The following is a 20,181-nucleotide window of genomic DNA, read 5'->3' on the forward strand; positions in this document are numbered from 1 at the left end:
TTTAGAAACTGGTGAACGAGACATTCCAGAAGTTGTGGTTTACTCCAACTCCAGCTCATGACAAAGAGACCATGACCAGAAAGATCCTCAACATCACTGATGTCGTAAGTTAGAGTGACTCACCAGTTTGTTGTATCCTGTAATAAATCTCCACAAATAGTCAAAATCTGTCATCAACCTACACCCCGTATCATTATTATCTATTGGGGAAGTTTGGCCATAATATGTTTAATCTCATGTCTGATTTCCTCTTCAGGTTGCAGCATGTCGAGACACCGGCTATGACTGGTTCGAACAGCTTCTTCAGAATGTAAGTATTTGATTTTGTATCAGGGCTTCACATTATAGGAGATATAGCAATGTCTAAAACCTTTTCTAATACGAACATTGTCTCTGTTACTCTAGCTTCTCAAGTCTGAAGAGGATGCATCGTATAAGCCAGCCAAAAAGGCCTGTGTTCAGCTAGTTGACAATCTGGTGGAGCACATCCTCAAATATGAGGAGTCTCTTGCAGGTACACAAGTAATCATTTGACACCAACTTAAACTGTGTCATAATGCAGCAGTTGATTTTCTTTTTTAAACTATCGTAAGGAACTTAAATAATTAATTTTCTCTGCAGAGAACAAAGGCGTAAACTCAACGCGGCTAGTGGCGTGTATCACCACCTTGTACCTGTTCAGCAAGATCAGGGCCCAGCTCATGGTCAAACACGCCATGACCATGCAACCCTACCTTACTACAAAGTGTAACGTAAGTTGTATATACTTCATCTATTTCGTTCTTTGATAATAAACACTTAAATCTTATTGATCCTGCTCATCAGCGGGGAGAAGTAAACGGAAAACACCTGATCCATCAGAGCTTCCCCAGTAATCACCGTTACGTTGTTTCCCCTGCAGACTGCCAATGATTTCATGGTCATCTGTAACGTGGCGAAGATCTTGGAGCTTGTGGTGCCTCTGATGGAGCACCCCAGTGAAACTTTCCTCGCCACCATTGAAGAAGACCTCATGAAGCTCATCATCAAATATGGCATGACGGTGCGTAGCCGTGGCTTTTTACAAATTTCTAAGTCGAATCAAGTTTACTCTTTGAAATGTATAGTGTCATCAGTGTTGTTACAGAGATGATATGATGTTCTTCCTTCCTTTTCTCCAGGTGGTGCAGCACTGTGTGAGCTGTCTTGGAGCTGTTGTCAACAAAGTCACGCACAACTATAAGTTCGTCTGGGCTTGCTTCAACAGATTCTATGGTGAGATATACAGTTAGCAACAATCATATTGTATGCACTGTTTTTGCAAGGATGACAGAAGGCTGATGTGTTGAGTTTTTTAAGTGTTGCCTTTGTCACTTTCTAAGACAAGGAAATATAGCTTGTATTTCAACTGTATGTCCAAACAGTGTGTCAGTTTAGAAGTGAGGAGACTGTAGTTTAACCTAGCCACAAGTGTTATAGAAAAAAATAGGACACAATAATAATCTAGGTTCTCTTAGAAATAACTTTTTTTTTTCTTTTTCCTAGGTGCACTTAACAAGCTGAAGGTTCAGCATCAGGAGGATCCCAACAGCACAACGTTGGTAGCAAACAAGCCTTTCCTGCTGCGATCGCTCTTCACTGTGGGTGCCCTGGCCCGGCACTTTGATTTCGATCTGGAGGAGTTCAAGGGCACCAACAAGGTAAGATTACTGTCCATGTTTCAAAATATTTACCAGCTGCGACAAGATTGTGACAGCTAGTATTGTTTTTTCTCACTGCCAGATAAAGTGTTGCACGTAAAGTTACAGAAATTAGCTCAGATATGAAAACAAAGCCATCGCTCTACCACCTTTACTGCTGCTGTAACAAATGGTTAATGTACCCTTTCTTCACAAATATGTGTCTGTGTATTTTGTGTACAGGTCGTAATCAAGGAGAAAGTTCTCGAGCTGCTGATATACTTCACCAAACATGAGGACGAGGAGGTCAAGACCAAAGCCATCATCGGCTTAGGCAAGAAAAGCATTTTGAAATGTTATTAGGTTTGACAAATGTACAGTTCACAGTATTTATTGTGTGCAGAAATGAGTGTTTAAAAAGACTGACAGCATGGGATGTTGCTGAGTCACTCATCTACAGTGTCAACTTGCAGGACAGCAGTAGTAAGCAGATTTTCCTGCCCCAGCAGGTGGAGATGAAGCAGAGGAAGATGTCCTGTTTGCTTGTTCTTACATGCTGTTTGTTATTTTCTTCCCTCAGGCTTCCTTGTGATCATGCATCCCAGCCAGATGTTTATGCCTGAGGTGAAGTCCTTATACAACGGCATCCTGGCTGACAGTGCCTCCTCCATCAACCTCAAAATCCAGATCCTCAAAAACCTCCAGACATACCTGCAGGAGGAGGACACGCGGATGCAGGAAGCAGACAGAGAATGTAAGCGCTATTGCTCAAGAGCTTTTTGATCCGCACTCCAGTGTTACATTCTCTGACAGCATACAGATTTTGATAGTTGGTGCCATCAGTAATGCCAGCAATTGATGAATTCATATTTTGAATCCTTGCAGGGAAGAAACTGTCCAAGCAGGAGGATCTGAAGGAGATGGGAGACATCTCTTCAGGGATGAGCAGCTCTATCATGCAGCTTTATCTAAAACAAGTGTTGGAGGCGTTCTTCCACACCCAGTCCAGTGTACGGCACTTTGCTCTCAACGTCATAGCTCTCACACTCAACCAGGGTCTCATCCATCCTGTACAGGTAAGACGTGAACGCCAGAAGCTGTCAAACTACCCCACCTCTAGTAAGTGATATGTCCTAGAATTGGGCTCATAGATATAGGTGATACATGATATCATGATATCAGTATTTCTGTTTGGTCATCATATCCACACTTTTATTCTTATCCATTTGTTTGTGAAAATGTTTGTTTGTGTAAGCAGCTTAAATCCGAAAAAATAACCAGCATTCATTATTTTAAGTGCTGTAACATAATCATACCCCTGATTAAAATGTGTGATAACAGAAGTATAAACATCACATCTCTTTTGTCTGTGCAGTGTGTACCTTACCTCATTGCGATGGGAACAGACCCAGAGCCCAGCATGAGGAACAAAGCTGACCAGCAGCTGGTGGAGATCGACAAGAAGTACACAGGATTCATCCATGTGAGTTTGTGTTCAGCGTTGTCAAGCTTTAAAAACTTGAGGGAGGGAGAGGGGAGGGGAGGGGATTTCAGATGGTTGCATTCTGAAACCTTGCTGCAAGATGCCACTTAATCCCACACAGGTACCTTGAGCTAGTTAAACCCTTTGTACCTGGATAAAGAATTAGCGTTTGAGTACTTGCTTATTAACTTTCAGTACTGAATGATCGACATCCAGCTACACCTTCGCATTGGTGGAAGAATGCGCAAGATGACTTTTATATTAATGTGGTTAAAAAATATATTTAAAGCAACTGATCTGAGAGCTTATGCAGGCCAGTCCAAAACCAGGAAGTTAAATTCATACACATTCAATAGTTTTTCCATCTTTACAATGTAGATGTAACTTATGAAGCTCTGGAAAGTACTGTAACACATTTTAGTCTAATTATTTTTGGCACATTCTCATGGCAGCAGCAGCCGTCTCAGCTGTTGTCCGAAAAGCCACATTTTTAACACTTTCCCTACAACATATTCTTTTGCAGATGAAGGCAGTAGCTGGGATGAAGATGTCATACAACTTGCAGCAAGCCATCGAGTCATCTCATAGGACGATCATAAGAGGTTTCAGACAGGACGAGACGCACTCAGCACTCTGTTCGCACCTCTTCACTATGATCCGGGGGAACCGGCAGCACCGGAGGGCTTTCCTCATCTCGCTGCTGAACCTCTTCGATGACAGTGCTGTGAGTAAACCTGCTCTCATCCCAACACGTCTTGGCACTGCTCAGTGTGAAGTGGTGTCTCCTCATTAACGACGTGCCAAGTCAAAATCTACTTTGTGTTTTTTTTACACATTTACCAGCAGTCTGTCTTGGCAAGAGATAGAATTAAACGTGTAAGTGTTAAATCTGACTCTTAAGGGCACAGACACTGATTTTAAAGCAGCACCTTCTATAAAGAGGTGAGAAATACTGTGGAGTTCGGAGATGTTTAATTCCATTATTTTACTTTTATTTTACAATTATTTTTACTAGGTTGTTTTTGACCATGTATGAATAGTTAAAGCTCAAGCTCATTTTTAGGCTTGTATTCTGGGTTTCTACTGCTTAAGGCCCTGTTTAGACGACAACCGTTTCTCTAAAAACGGAAAAGTCTGTCATTTGCGTTTTAAAAAAACGTCTGCGTTTATATGACAACGTTATTGAACGATCCCCGTTCACACGGAGCTGCAAAGTCTACTGGAAACGCTCTAGTATGCATGCCAGGCCAGTGGGTGGCAGTGTAAATTTGCAAAGCAACACCACGGCATGATGCCACGCGCCTACGCTGAAGTGCCCTCCTCTACAACGCGGTGATTACCATGGTGATTACAAACCAAAACAAAGAAGACACAATGGCGAAAGCATGCACAGATAACTTTGTCTGGACGGACGACAAGGTGGAGTTGCTACAGTAGATCTACACTTTGCTGGAGAAGCGTTGATAAATTCAACAGGGTGAGCAGCACAAACAGAGCTTGAGATTGTTGTTGTGATGGTCAACTTTCTCGCGCATGCCTAGTGACTGGAAGTGTAATGCGCATGTGCGAAAAGTCTCCGTTTTCAGAGGAACTGCATATTGCAAGTTTACATGACAACAGAGATGGCGTCTTTCCAAAACATTGCACTCTGGAACCTGTTTCCAAAACGTTGCATTTTCAGGCACCCAAAACACCGCTGTCGTGTAAACGATCAGCCAAAATGCAACTAAAGTTTACTGTTTTCAGTTGAAATCATTGTCGTATAAACGGGACCAATCAATCAATCAATCACTGCAATGTGAGTTTATGCCAGGCACTGATGCTTTCCCCCTTTGTTCTTTCTTTCTTTCTGCAGAAGACGGAAGTAAACATGCTGCTGTTTGTAGCCGACAACCTCGCCTGCTTCCCATACCAGAGCCAGGAGGAGCCTCTCTTCATTATGCACCACATAGACATCACCCTGTCTGTCTCTGGCAGCAACTTGTTGCAAACCTTCAAAGAGGTAGGATAGCAGTTTCAAAACTAGCTCGCATGTACTGGGGTTATGTGTCCCCTCTAATGGGGAAGTAATTCTGAGTAGCAATTTTTCTAGTTATAAATTTTAAATGGATTTTTGTGATTTTCTCCTCTCCAGCTACTGCTAAAGGAGCCAAGGCGCAAGGAGAAGAAGGTAAAGGAGTGGAAGAACACGTCAGATGGGGAGGATGATGAGGAAAAGATGAACTGTGATTCTCCCAGGAGCGACGATGAGGAAAACAGTGACAATGACGATGTGGTACGGCGGCCAAAAAAGGCCAGAAAACCTGTTTCAGACTCGGAGAGCTCAGAGTCCGAATCTGATCTGGACGATCTGGATTTGGAGGATGTGGAAAAAGTAATGAGGCTCCTCCCAGAAAGTCCCACAGGTCTCTTGGACTTTGCTAATGCTGTTCAGGGCATCCTGTTGCTGCTGGTGCTCAAACAGCACCTGAAGAACCAATACGGATTCTCAGATGGGTAAGAGTGAAATAACCTTTACGTCTATATTGCCTTTATCTAAATTACTGTATCTTAAGTTTGACCAATTCAGACCTTCACCCACACATCACCTGCTCACTCAATATTTTTTGTCATCTAACAGTAAAATCCAGAAGTACTCTCCGAATGAGTCAGCCAAGGTGTACGATAAGGCAGTGAACAGGAAAAGCAACGTTCACTTCCACCCACGGCAAACCATCGACTTCATCTCCAACAACATGGCACGCGCTTCGCTGTCAAACGATGTCAAGAGGCGGATTGTCAGACAGTACCTAGATGTAAGTAATAAAGCTCCATCAGACTTTTCATTGTCAGTGTTTTTGTTTCCTTTTTGTTTCGTTTTTGGGTCTTCTCACCAGAAACTTAACATCAGCATTTAAATACAAAGTGATTGCTAATCATCTGAAGAATGTTACAAAAACATATGAAAGATATACTAGACAGGATTTCCTAAAAAACAATGTATATAGACTCGTACAGAAGAAATCCCTCTCAGTCATAACTGGTGACCCACTAGAAGTGTGTCGCCGTGTCTTTTTCTGCTTTTTCTGCCCTCTGCCTGTATTTTTTTCTTATTTTCTGTGTTCCAAATATTTATGGGAATGTACCCCCAAAGCGCTCAGGTGAGGTCGGGGCTTTATAAAAAAGTAGCGACCAGGTGCCAGACTGTAAAGCAGCAGGCATCCAGGATACCCAGTGCCAAAGAAATGCAAATATACTGCAAATGCAAATATACTGTAGGTAAGCTTACTGTATCTTCCCCTCCCCCACAAGGTTTTTTTAATTGAGTCCTTCCTCTGAAAGCTGAGGTTTTTTTTATCTGGAGCATCCCCTCTGGAAACTTTTAGGTTTTTTTGTAATAACAAACAAAAAAAAAATCATAAACAAATAATTCCAGGTGTTACGGTCAAGGTTTTAATAACTTCACTATTTCTAGAATAAAGGATTCATATAATGTAGTCTTTGATTTTGTTTTCAAAAATTGAAAAGAATGGTTTAAGATTGGAAAATTTAGATTTATTAATGAGATCTTTTTTTTTTTTTAAGTAAAATCAAATTGATGATGTAGTATTGATTTGCTTTTGTAGAAAAGTAGAAAAAACACATGAAACAAACAAATACATTTTAATAGAAAAGGGAAAATACAGAATCAATGCATTGGGATATAAATATACAAACATCTTGCCAAAAATGACAAATGTGGGGACAAGACTAAAACTGATGACATAAATCTTCGGAAACCCGCTGACAAAATGAGCAGTCCACATCAATGTCTGCTTTATATCTCTTTAGAAATATCTAGAAGGGATCTCTCCTTGCTTCCTGCCCCCTTTAGCTCTGGCTGGTTGACATAAAACACATCACATTAATCACCACATACACAACAACACCTGTATACTCTGAAATACAGAGCGCTTTCCCTGGTAGAGATAGGCTGAATAGGTATTGTGTGAACTTGTTTGGCAAGAGCATAAATGTAACAGACATTCATTTGTATGTAAAAGTCTCGCACTAGGCCCTACAGCAGGTATCAGGCTGTGACTTCATAAGTCTACTGGGCCTCCTGGCACCATTTTGTAGCCCTGAACTAACTTACCTCTTAACCGGCTGCCTTTATCTTCTACTCTCACCCAAGCAAAGAAGAGATACTCCGCAACTTGACCAGGTCTGATGTCTACATTGTGTCTGCTCAGGCTAAACTGACCGGTTTAATACCTGTTAGTCTTTAATGGTTACCCCGACTCTGTTCTGTCACGTTTGGTTCTTGGAGGTCGATGTTTAACGGCAGTGGAGTGTGAAACTTGTGTCTCAAAGTCTTTTTCACTCCACACAGTTTAAGGTTCTGATGGAACATCTGGACCCAGACGAGGAGGATGAGGAAGGAGAAGCGTCTGCCAGCGCTAACATCAGAAATAAAGCCATAAACGCCCTACTGGGAAGCTCCGGCCCCATGTCAGGACCCAGTCCCCGCAATCAGGCAGGACCAGAGACAGATGACGATTATAGCGACGGCGACGAAAGGACCTCAGGGGTGAGAGGAATGATTATGCACCTTGTCTATGAAATACAATTTTAAAATGTGGAGAAAAATAGTTCAACTTCTCTTCCTCTGTCCTCTTTACAGTCCTCACGAAAGTCAAGGCGAGCAGGTGACTCCTCGGACCCCGGCCGTATGAGTGAGATCGTGGAGGTCATGGATGTGATTGCCCTTTGCTGCCCCAAATACAAGGACCGGCCGCAAATAGCTCGAGTCGTCCAGAAGACCGCCAATGGATATAGCATCCACTGGATGGCCGGCTCCTACTCGGGGCCCTGGGCAGAGGCCAAGAAACGCGACGGCCGCAAACAGGTGCCTTGGGTGGACACTATTAAGGAGTCGGACATCATTTACAAGAAGATTGCCTTGACCAGCAACCACAAACTGAGCAACAAAGTAGTACAGACTTTACGCTCACTGTATGCAGCGCGGGAAGGAGGGGCTAGCTAATGGCTCCCGTGTGATTTTTTTTTTTTTTCTTTAATTTCTTTTTTTTTTTTTTTTTTTTTTTTGGTCCCCCTTCTCCATTTCTACTTTATCAAAATCCTCCTCTTCCCTGCTCCTCCTCCTCCTCTTCCTCCTCCTCCTCAACCTGCCACCTCCAACAACGCAGCCAAACTTCACTGGATTCCTACCCTCCGCCTCTCCTTCCTCATTTTTGTAAGAAAACACAAGAGGGCAAGAATATTTGACACTACATACTTTTACATGAGTTATTCTTGCAAAAATGAAAATGACACAAAACATAAGACTTATTATATTAGAGGGACTTCTCACGTTTTGTTTGTGTAAAAGTGCAGAGGATAGAATCCAGAAGGCATTAAAGGAATAATTCACCCAAATTATCCCTTAAAAAGGCTATCAGAAGAGAGACCTGGAGGGAAATGTTTTGTCAACATTGTTGTGGGAGCTCCTTCGCTGTTGTGCAGCAGATTCTAGTCGCTCATTTCTACTCCCACTGTATCATAGTTTAACACGACAAAAAACTAAAATGTTTATATCTCTGAAGACAAAAAAGCTGTAAAAAAAAAAGAATAAAACCTTAAGTGAATGTTGGAAATTAGTCTTTTTGATGTTCTTATTAAAGTGTTTTTGGAGTTTATTATACTACTAGCACCCTGATGGTTTTTCCTTTTAGCTTTTAGATATTTGAAGGAAAAAGATGAAAAAAGACAAAAAAAAATAAGAATTTTTATTTTTGTTCACTTTTATTTGTCCATGCTGTACAATGGCAGAGTCCTCTGAACATAATTTATTCTATTTCGAACTACGCATGCAGTATATGTGGCCTATTGCAGGAGGATATTTTGTAAATGTAGATTTTGTTGTATTAGGTCACCCTAGTAATAAGAGGAAAGGGGATTCATACCCTTTTGGTGGAACAAATACTGCAATAAATTTTCTACTTCTCTTTGTCACTTGTCTGCTCAAAGTGTTAATCTGATCTTTTCATTTTATAAATGAAGAAAAGTTTAGGAGCTGGATACTGATAAAACAGACAGGCCTTAAAGGACTTAGAGGGTTGATTATTTGCATATTATGCCAATAAAACTCTTTATAAATAAGTCTATACATATATTTCAAAACCAGAAGTATGGGTATAATTTGTGGTTTTAATTGTTTTTATAGTATTTGAATACACTATCACGTAATTGTTTGTGTGTTTGTTTTTAAATACAAATTCTGCCCTTCAGGGAGACGGTCACTGTGGAAGACCCAACACCAGTAACTTTCTATGTTACTACGTGGTTTCATTGAATATTTTTATACCAGTTGCATAATTAAATAAAACAGTATGATTACCTGTGACAAATCTGTCAGACACTCTCAGGATTATTAGTCATAAGTAGTAGTACAGTAGAAAAAAGTACTTTGCTTGAGGACGTATCCAACAATTTGAATATTCTTGTACAGCAAAGTGTTAACCTATGTTTCCTCTCATAGCTCTTTAGATCACTTTTAAAATAACAAATATTAATTATTAGATTTTACATGTGAAACAGAGGTGACATCTTTTTTTTATATTATTATCATGATGCGTGTGGGTGAATGACGCTGTGTGTGGGGAAGCCAGGCAATTTGTAAAACGCATTACGGAGCTTTATTGGACCAAACGGCTTTCCGTACTCTGGTGATGTCACCGCTGTCCAGTATTTTGTATTGTTTTGGCGGGGTTTGCCACTTCGCCCGTTTCGGATGTTCGGTTCATTTTGTAAACATTAGCTTTCCACCTACGAAATATGGAGCGGTACGTCTTGAATTTGCTAGAAAACCACAACACCTGTCAGTTTTAATCACTGGAAATTATTCAGCGAAACAACAGTCTGACAAAATGTAATAGTTTTCGAGGCTTGCCGAAGATAGCGACGACTGCCGTTATTGTGGCTTACTTAGCTAATTACAGTTAGCTAACGTTACAGCTAGCAACCGTTAATTTAAAGATGTTAATAACCGTAATTAATTTACGCCAGCTTCGCTCCCTAACAGCGATCATTAGATTAAGTTTGGGAATAACTTTGACGGCGTGTTGAGTTTTATCTAGCTAACCCAGGTCACTGAACGAGTAGCTAGCTAGTTAGCTAGCTGAGCTGAGGTTAGCACATAACATAGACTGAGATAACTTACTGTCAGACTTTACGTCAACGTTAGCCAGCTGTGGCTATGTCTATATCAATTTCAAAATGTAGTCAACATTATCGCACTAATACTATGTCGTTTTGTGTAGTTTGGGGGACTTTGTGAAACAGAGTAACTTTAATAAACGGCACTGGTTTCATTGTTGTAATTATTTGTGTCCAGTGGAAGGATGAGTCGAGCAGCAAGCAGCAGGCTGTCGGAGCTGCCAATGAGAGTGCAGGACAGCAACAGGATGAGCATGGTGTACACAACACCCAAGAGGTTGGTTTGAAGTTACTTTATAAAATAAATGTAATAAATTCATATATGTATTTGTAGGGTCAGCAAAGGTACCGATTTCCTATACGATGAATAGAGTCCACTCACGTACTAGGCACATAATAACTAAACACATTACTCCTTGACTATTTCTTATAAGGGGTTGTATCCAAACTATGACACTGGAGTAGCTTCGTTTGGACTACACTGTAGACAGAGTAACATCTTGAGTATAGTTTAATGCTATTTCCTATGTGTGTAATAACAACAGGGTGTCTACAGGGCCTTAAACGGTCTTAAAATGTCTTAAATCCAGTGTCAATAACGTTGTAAAGGCCATTAAATAGTCTCTAATTTGAATATGTGAGGTCTTAACAACTACAAATGTTTTATCTAATTTCATTTATACAATTTTTAATGTCTTTTTGTGTAAATAAGTGAAGCCTTTCTATGTAAAAGTCCACATTTCTAATGTCACAAATCTTAAAAAAAAAAACTATAATACTGTCCTTTTTCTTGCACTTGCACTTATATGTTGGCAAAACTCACTCTAATAACCATGTTCCTACATAACACCTACCTCTGCACTAGACCACATTAGTGTTGCACGGTATACCGGTACTAAAATAGTACTGTGGTACTAGAATATTCCAAACGGTACTATACTGCATTTGGAAAATACCGGTACTTTGAAATTGATTCAATTCATTAATTTAGTTAATTTATTTTACTCATTTGTGCACACAAACGCCTTTCTTGTTCCTATTGGAGCACAGATTGCACAAGTGGTGTGTATGACAACACCTGTATCAACATTCGCAGCTGGCACGTGAAAAAAAACAAGAGAAAGTCTGCCTCGCAAAGGGAGACAATACAAGACAACACAAACTTGGTGAAACATTTGAGCAACCAAACCATGACGTCCATACCGAGGTACTTACCGAACCATGATTTTTTTTTTTGGTACCGTTACACCCCTACTATTTATTGTTCTAAAGGTTTGTAGCCAAAAGGACTTTTCCTTAGGAAAAGTACCAAAAAGTATCGAAATTCATATTGGTATGGGTACCAAAACAAAGATTTTGGTATCATGACAACTAGACCACATACATACTACTTGCCTGCAATGCTTACCTGCAATGCTTAAATAAGTACAACATTATTTGTCCAAAAATCTTGTCTTAAGTGGCTTTTAAAAGCATTAAATTTAACTGTCTGATATATATAGACACCCTGAACAAACTCGGAAACAAACACTAGGGCAATATTTAATTAGAGGCTCCAAAATTTAGGGTCCTACTTATTTTGGCAAATTTGAAACATTATCTGTGAACATGTGATGGGTCAGTGAAAGAAGATGAAGAATGGATTTAAGGCAGCTTGTACAAATGTGTGTCAGCAAGTGGAACACATGCATTTGTTCACATTTTTGTTTCTTACCAGTAAACAGCCTTCCTTTGGAAAGCTCAACATACCCAAACCAACGTCTGTGAACTCTGAAAGGAGGACCAGTTTCTTTAGTTCCAGGTACGTGAATAATGTTTTAGAAATGTACAGTTTTGCATTACAGTGTACTTCACATAGAAATGTGAAAACAACTATAAAGGAAAGAGAACATGCAGTATATCAATGAAATCTGACACAAATTGTGGCAGTACAATTACATGAATATAGTAAGTGGTGAAAATGTGTTGTCTTGCCTTACAGTATAGAAAAACAAATTGTACCTATGTGACCTCAAAGCAAGTCATTAACACAAATAACAGTATACATGTGGTGAAGGGTACTGAAATGACTGAATAAGAGTTCATTATTCTGTTCAGGTTTGGTTCATCAGAATCATTATCTGTGTGTTTTTCTTTCCCATTAATGCCTGTCTACAATGCTACTATTTAGATGCACATGAAATGAAACTTCTTTTCCCTTGTTGATTAACAAAATTGATATTTATTGAGGTGGTATGTTAATTTCTTATCTGCAGGACTAGTGGAGCCGGCATGCCTCGCAACAGCACTATGGCAGGGTTTGGAGGAAGTGAGAAAATCAAAGACACCAGACCTCTGCATGATAAATCCTTTGTTCAGCAATGTATCAGACAGCTGCATGAGGTAAAAACACTTCTTGAGTCCATTTAGTGTATACATGCACTAATGGGTTAGTTTGTTTTAACATTGCTACATTCATTATGCTCAATACATCCCTCACTCTGTGTGGATTATGAAAATGAAAGACTTTGCTGCCCCTCAGTGGTTGTATCCAAAAATTCACTATTACAGACAGCGACATTCACCTCATTTAATTTCACTGAATCTTGAGCTTTACTGCAACACGCCTGATTGACACATTTCATGAATCAGAGTGTGGAATTGAATTGTCGCTTCATTTTTTTTTTTTTTTTTTGTACCTGCATTTGCATTTAAAAAAACAATAGTACAGGTGTTGGTCATTATGAGTGGGAATCCATACTGAAATTTTCTTTTTTGTCTTTCTAGTTCCTGACAGATCAGGGTTACCCAGGCACTTTGTCAGCCAAGACCCTCCAGTCTCCGTCTACCAAGGAGTTTGTGAAGGTGTTTGAGTTCATTTACCGTCAGCTGGACCCGACCTTTGAGATGCCTAATGTAAAAGTTGAGGAGGAGGTTCCAGCTATGCTCAAAGCCCTGAGGTAAAATTCTGTCTTTTAGTATTACTAAGTGTTGTATGTATTAGCATTTCTTTAGTACCCCTACAGACTTGAGTGAATATTTTGATCATACAAAGCACTTGGTTGCTTAGCTAATTGCAATCCAAAAGCACTTCAGTACAACTGGAATTTAAGTCGGGGCTAGATTTAAAAAAAAAAAAAAAAAAAAATACAAAGAACGACCGAAAGAAAATTCTTCATAGATGGCTACAGCATTTAATAAAATCAAAGTACAAGAAGCCTGTACATGGAAGTACCCTACTATTATTTGTGAACCTTCCTGTTGTCTCTTCTTCTGTAGTTTAAGAAACATTGCTGACTGTCTTTACTTCTCTTCCTGTTTCTGATTTAAGGTATCCATTTGTTCTCTCCAAGTCTTCAATGTATTCTGTCGGAGCTCCCCACACCTGGCCTCAGGCCCTGGGTGCTCTCATGTGGCTAATTGACCAAGTCAAGGTGAGAAGCAAACAACAGTTTTTAACAGGGATTACAGTGGACTGTTCAGAATATACTAAACCAGTGGGATTTTTGTTTAATGAAACTAGTTAAAACTGGTGTTGTGCTTATTCTGTGCTTCAGATAAACTGGAGTTTGAGTAAGCAGAACCTGCTGCTCAGCGACTTCTGTGAGGACAGCGATGATATCGAGGAAGGCGCTGAGTACAACAAGGTATTCTGACTTCTTTAATCAGCACCATGAGACATAAACAGTCCACTAACAATAAGCTAGAGGCATTTCAGGAGGATGTACCGTGTATCTGCTGCTGGAATCAAACACAAGACCTCAGTCTTGCATGGTTACTAACAGCTGGTGTTTTCTTACTGATACAGTCTATCACAAAGCCATTCAGATGATCTCTCTGTATTTTCTACAGTCTACATCCTCAACAATACTGAACATAATATGGTTGCACTGATTTTGTCTTATGCAATCTAAAACATATGTGGGTTTATTTTTATCTTCTCTTTCACTTTGTTTTGTTACTGTGCAGCTCCTCCTGGACTACACAGCTGAGGCCTACTCCAAGTTCATGCAGGGTGAAGACACATTTGACGATGTGGATGATTCGTACCTCAGTAAACTAAGTAAGCGTTGAATCTCTCTATGAAATGAGTTGTGTTTTTTGTTTTGTTTTTTTAAGAATGAAATGCTTTCTATGTATGTTCCAGTATGTAACCAGGCATGTATTGGTACCAGAAATTTAGTAATCAATACAAAACCAGTGAAATTCCACAATTCTTTATTTAAGCATACACTCCTTTATTGAAAACTTAAATTAAATTGAATTTAAATGTTAGTATTTATTCCTGATGATCTGCCTCAAATGCAGAATACTAGTCTGTGTGGGTTCATGAAATTTTGTGGGTGAGGAAACGTATATTAATATACAGTCTACAATATATTAACATATTTCTTCTCCATTGTTGTTGTTCAGCACTTGTACCTGTAAGGTGTGACGGTTGTTCTTTATGGTAGGGCATTTGTCTTGCCTCTCCTCCGCTGTGATTGGATGGCTGGGTAAAAAGTGACAGTGACATGCACAGTGTTATACCAAAAAGTGAACAAAAAAAGAGCCAAACTTGCAGCGCTCAGCAGAGAATAGACACTAACTGGCATTTGTAGCGTTGTGCAAATACATAGCGCTCTTATTAAGAACTGAAAAAATACACGGGCATCAGAAAAATGCTTTTCCTTTCAACAAGTCTAGGCAAAGCGCAGTTGGAAGACGTTTTCTTTGAGGGCGTTCTTCCTTTGGCATTTAACAGCAGACTAGAAAACTTGTAGGTCGATATAATGCCAGGTCTGGAAGAATCGCATCCCCAGTACTGTAGGTACTGGGGATGCGAAAAAAAACGAGCACCATCATGGTTTCAGGCATCAACTTGGTATCAAAGTATTGGTTCTCGTGACATCCCTATTCCTAAGTCCAATTTTGATTTATATTTAAAATGTTGATACTGAAAAATAGATGTAATTGTGTGTCTTCACAGAGAAACTTTATAATGTTGATGAAGCCTTGCTGAACACGATGGAGGAAAAGCACAGAATACTCAGTGATGAGGTCGAACGACTTGAGAAGGAGAGCCAGACGGTAAGAAGACCTTTATATTGACGCAACCCCATGTGCACAGATCAGATTATGATTTTAAAATCTTGATATTTTTTTACATTACCATTTCATATATATAGTGAGGGCAAAAACGTGAGCATTGTCAACAAAAAAGTATTGCTTAAAAGGAAAGGAAATGTAGATATTCATCACTACTGGATGTGCAAAGATATTAAAGCTTTAGTCGAAATACTCAATTTCTAGTTCTGTCAGTAATATGTAGCATCTTCATTGAGAGCGACAACAAATCAGACTGATAAGTTTTTGTCTTCTTCTCCTGGACAGGACCGTCTGATGACCAAGAGGATGGAAAGGGTGAAGCTGCAGGCGGACCTCAAGAAACTCCAGAGTTATCGCAGCAGCCTGGAGTCCTTTAAAGCCAACCTGGAGAACAAAGCTTCAGAACTGAGCGATGAGCTGGAGACCACTGGTAAATATAACTGTGTCAGTCAGCCAGTTCTGTAGCAGGATGTGCTGGATCCTGATGATCTGATGACGTCTGAATCTCAATATTTAGCACCCCTGAAGACGTCTGTGCTAATAATCACTATACATTTAGTTACTGGAATTAAAATTTCCAAGTTCTTTATAGGCCTGTGCACACTCATTACCAACATCATAAAGATTGAATGTACGGGTAAACTGGACTTGTGTCTTGGCAGAGGTCCTTCCTCAGTTTGAGTCCCTATTAAAACAAATACATTAACATTCCTGTTGTTGATAAATAAACCACGAGAGACCATACTTTATCATGTTTTTAAAGCTGCCAATATAGAGTGTATAGAGTATAGAGTGCAAACATTCAGTCTCTTACTGTCAACCAGGAATAACTCAGTTCTTCTGAATGACCACTGAGCGTCAAAGTCCTTTGTAGTGATTAAACTACTCGCATGGATACCCAGGTGTTTAAATATTCTGTAATGCGGTCACATTCGGCTTATTGGTTCTTCTCTAGTAAAGTTGAACTTCTCCTTCTGATCAGAACTGGTGATTGGATCTGATTTTATAAATGTCATGTTTTTTCCTTCCTGTCTTTCTGCAGGGAGCCATATGGAGTCACTCAAACACGAGCAAAATGAGCTGCAATGCCTCCTGAAAAACCAGAAGTTTACTCCAGCAGATGTCGAGAGGATCAACAGAGAGAAGAGGGAACTCCAACAGACCATCTCCAGTCTCACCAAGTCTCTGGAAGATGCTGAACAGCACAAGTGGAATGAGGAGATTGCTCTGGCCAAAGTGAATGAGAAGGTACTGTATGTACATCTAGTATGTATTCACAGAGGAGTGGGAATTGTGTATGTGACATATGACTCGGTTTCTCCTTAATAGTTTGGATGAAACCATGATACTTAGTGTTGATAACAGCAGATTGTTTTCATCTATTGGCACACATTTTTGACCTTTGATTTAACTTGTTTCCTCGCCCTTCTTGTCTCTGTCCTGTCTTGTTATTGTCCACAATTCCAGGTGGAGTTGAAGGTAGCAGAGTACCACAAGCTGGCACGTAAACTGAAGCTGATGCCACTGTCGGCAGAGAACGCTGGTGGTCATGATTTCGAGATCAGGCCGTTTGAATGTGGACCCGGCAGCATGGTTCAGCATAAAACGCAGAGACAGGTACTTCTAGCTAATGATCCTGTTTACACAAACATTTGAATCCATCATATTTTGATGGATCATAATTTAGTATGAACAGCTGTAGCTTACTATCACCAAGGCTTAGGTTATTTCCAGTTACATACACCCCATTCTATGTAAATGTGTACTCCATTGTGGGCTGTAAATGATGATAAATTTTGGTATCTGTGTACTCGTTCTGATCTGTGCTGTGTGTTGTAGATGCTCCTGAGAAAGCTGGTCAGTGACGTGGAGGAGGAGAACGCTAGATTAGCCAACATGAAGCTCAGTCTGGAGGAGTCTTGTGAACAGGTAACAAAACCCTCCTTAACTTTTTCCCGTCATGACACAATACTACCAAATTGCATCTTTCTTTTTGAATCACATTTGTCATTTTAAATGTGTGTGTCTTTAAGGTGAATTCTAACATCTTGGACAAGTCCAATGACCTGAAGCAGCTGAGAGAGCAGATTCGCAAGCTGGATGAACGATTGGATTCTGACATGCAGGTATAGTCCATATAATACGGTCTGCTTTATGCTGGTTGAAATGCCATACTACATCCACCATTCACCACCAAATGGCAAACATCGACCACACCTAACTAAATTTAGATAAGATGGCATTTGTTTCCGTGCAGAACTATTATTTTTTGAAGCTGAAAGAGAAGAATAAGTAAACATTTGAACATTTTGGTGACATACAGATAATGCATAATTGCGTCATACATGTACTAACAATAGTTTCCTGTGTGTTTGTGTCTGTAGGAGCTGGCCCAAGAAGAAAAGGATTGGGCAGCAGAGAAGGAGTCAGTGGAAAACCATCGTAAGCTCCTTGAGAAGAAGATCAATTATGGTTACGACGATGCCGTGCAACAACTGAAGACAGCACAACAACAGTGAGTGACTGTTACGTACTTATGTATGTTGTGTACATTATCAAACGTCCCTGGAAATACTGTTTCACCTCGATAACTCTGCCTCATTTATTCTTATTCTCATTAAGTGGCGCTTGATGTGTGAGCTTTAACATCCTCCAGGTTTCTCATTCTGTTAGTCTAATGATGTGTTTTGTTTTAAAATAAAACATTTGTGGTCGTCTCTTTTTCAGGTACCACCTGGTGCTGCAGGAGACCAACGAGGAGAGAAGAACAGTAGCCAACAACCTTGCGTCTGTATTTACCACAGCTACAGACCACTTGGCAGTCACAGAGGTAACTTTCTTACAGCTCTACATCTGTTCCCGTACTGCAGGGAAGAGTCTGTATCCCAGGAATATTTCAGTTTGTTTTAGCAGGCAGACAAACTAGTGTATCAGATTAATAAACCTAAATTTTCACAAGCACATGACTGATACAAGAACTGTGTTTTTTTTATATGACTGCAGCCACTGTTAAAATCCATGCAAACAATATTTGATTGTATGAAATGGCGAAACAATACTGAGGAAAAATTAGCGCTGTGATAACCACCTAAAAATATTTAACATGTTGTTCATGTTGTATCTGCACCTATATTAATGTTATTCTAATACAATAATGTGTGTAATATAACCCATTGGCTCCTGTGGTTCTTGTTTAACAGAAGTGTCTGGAGGATTTGCACAGCAGAGTGCAGCGAGCCTGCTCTAAGGCTGTAGAGGAAGATGAAGGTGCCATACAGAAGCTGAAGGAGACTTTGAGGAGCTTCACGTCCAAGGCAAACAGTTTGTAAAGTGAGGCAGGGCAGGATTTCTTATTCACTGTCTTTATTGTGCTGATGTTCATATACAGAGGTACACACAGATACACAAACCGCCTTACTAGCCGTTTGGGGGGATTTCAGCGATGCTTTATTGTCAGTTTGATTCCCGATCGCCCCCAGTTTTATTTTTACAAGAATATAAGAAAAGAAACGTACTTTCACTCATTTGTTCTGAACAAGTTTTGGACATGTATCATATTACTATGTACTTAGATTAACAAAACAGAAAAAAATAGTCACTGTCAGTTTACTTTTTGATAAATTATTTTGTTTTTAAATACAACAGCAGCGTGTTTTCACAGATACATTGTAATTACAGTGCACATGTTCTGTCAGTTATCTGGTATTTACACACTCCAGATTCCCATGTGTCTGTCTTTCTGTGTCATTCTATACTTACACTTCACTGTTTTTTTTTTAAATAATAAACTAATATGAAAAAACAACAATAACAACTTTAAAGCCAAGAATTTTTTTTAACACATTGTAATACATGCCAGAAAAAGAAGAAAAACATGGTTAAAGATATTATTTGTTAACTCTCCTTGTTTGTGGTGGCTTTGAAGGATACATCATGGTCATGCTGCAGCTTATTAAATTGTTGTGTTGTACTGACGCCACTAGAGGGCAGCACACACCTCTGGTTGATAAAACTTGAGTGTTCAGGTTGCTATCGATTAACATTTTTTCTGGGAACTCATTTCCAAACATCTGAATGTTACTGTTTTTTTTAGTACTTGGTTTATTAAAGTAGTCCAACATTAACAAAAACTTTGTAACTCTTGGGAGTTACAAGCGGAGGGGAGGAACAAGCACCAAATATAGTGGTGTTTAGTTGTTTTTGTAGGCTGAATGTCTTGATTGCAGCGGGCGTCTACAGCAGCCAATACCACTGTTTGTTGTCAAAGGTTAGTCAAAGAAATGCAAGTGCTCACTGACTCTGCAGCTGGAGTCAATACAACATTCCTGCAGCTCTGCCATCAGGCTAAATTTAATCCAACTTTATACTTGCATGACTACGCATCTGTAAATTTGAGCTGTTTAATTTAGCTGATAGTAAAGGTTTCGTCAGACACAGGTCTGCTTTGTTGATGCGGTCTGGATAATATGTGAAAATGAATGTGTTTTAGACACACTGACTGTTATGTGTTATCCCAATTATCTGAGTTTGAATTTAGATATTGGTTCAGACAAACAATGGTTACAAAAGAAATGGCAGACATAGTTTCCATTTGTGCCGGTCTCATTTATCCTATTTTTATTAAACACATTAGAGCATTTAAGTTCCACATATCAGCCAAACCCCAGAAAACTGACTGACTCATTAGTAAATGAAGCGTTTATTTTAGGAGTTTTCTCCACTTCTGGCAGGAACATTTATTGCAAATGATTTGGCCGAGGCAAAGCTGGCAGTCAGGATGCAAACAGGGATTGGGCC

At 39.7% G+C, this 20,181-nt stretch overlaps 2 protein-coding genes across 3 annotated transcripts in view; both read left to right on the forward strand.

Annotated features, from left to right (window-relative positions):
- The window catches only part of nipbla (NIPBL cohesin loading factor a), a 34,688-nt gene extending 25,574 nt beyond the window's left edge, over nt 1-9,114 (forward strand). For both annotated transcript variants that reach the window (XM_033619519.2, XM_033619521.2), the window contains exons 33-49: nt 6-104; nt 257-310; nt 406-514; nt 622-752; nt 902-1,042; nt 1,161-1,254; nt 1,525-1,679; nt 1,902-1,992; nt 2,239-2,412; nt 2,544-2,734; nt 3,034-3,141; nt 3,665-3,865; nt 4,997-5,143; nt 5,276-5,637; nt 5,762-5,936; nt 7,493-7,690; nt 7,784-9,114. In XM_033619519.2, the coding sequence (XP_033475410.1) occupies nt 6-104; nt 257-310; nt 406-514; nt 622-752; nt 902-1,042; nt 1,161-1,254; nt 1,525-1,679; nt 1,902-1,992; nt 2,239-2,412; nt 2,544-2,734; nt 3,034-3,141; nt 3,665-3,865; nt 4,997-5,143; nt 5,276-5,637; nt 5,762-5,936; nt 7,493-7,690; nt 7,784-8,146 (2,793 nt within the window). In that variant the 3' untranslated portion in view covers nt 8,147-9,114. The remainder of the gene's footprint in view (nt 1-5; nt 105-256; nt 311-405; nt 515-621; nt 753-901; nt 1,043-1,160; nt 1,255-1,524; nt 1,680-1,901; nt 1,993-2,238; nt 2,413-2,543; nt 2,735-3,033; nt 3,142-3,664; nt 3,866-4,996; nt 5,144-5,275; nt 5,638-5,761; nt 5,937-7,492; nt 7,691-7,783) is intronic.
- Nucleotides 9,115-9,791: 677 nt separating this feature from the next.
- Nucleotides 9,792-19,192, forward strand: ndc80 (NDC80 kinetochore complex component). The gene is made up of 17 exons (XM_033618845.2): nt 9,792-9,944; nt 10,496-10,594; nt 12,035-12,118; nt 12,573-12,699; nt 13,084-13,256; nt 13,628-13,730; nt 13,854-13,943; nt 14,266-14,359; nt 15,266-15,366; nt 15,670-15,814; nt 16,427-16,632; nt 16,852-17,001; nt 17,224-17,313; nt 17,418-17,510; nt 17,769-17,899; nt 18,112-18,214; nt 18,585-19,192. Exons 1-17 carry the CDS (start codon nt 9,937-9,939, stop codon nt 18,711-18,713), a joined length of 1,926 nt encoding a protein of 641 aa, XP_033474736.2. The 5' UTR covers nt 9,792-9,936; the 3' UTR covers nt 18,714-19,192.
- The last annotated feature ends 989 nt before the right edge of the window (nt 19,193-20,181 follow it).

This window comes from Epinephelus lanceolatus, chromosome 9 (assembly GCF_041903045.1).
Source record: "Epinephelus lanceolatus isolate andai-2023 chromosome 9, ASM4190304v1, whole genome shotgun sequence".
In the NCBI taxonomy this organism is placed as follows: Eukaryota; Metazoa; Chordata; class Actinopteri; order Perciformes; family Serranidae; genus Epinephelus; species Epinephelus lanceolatus.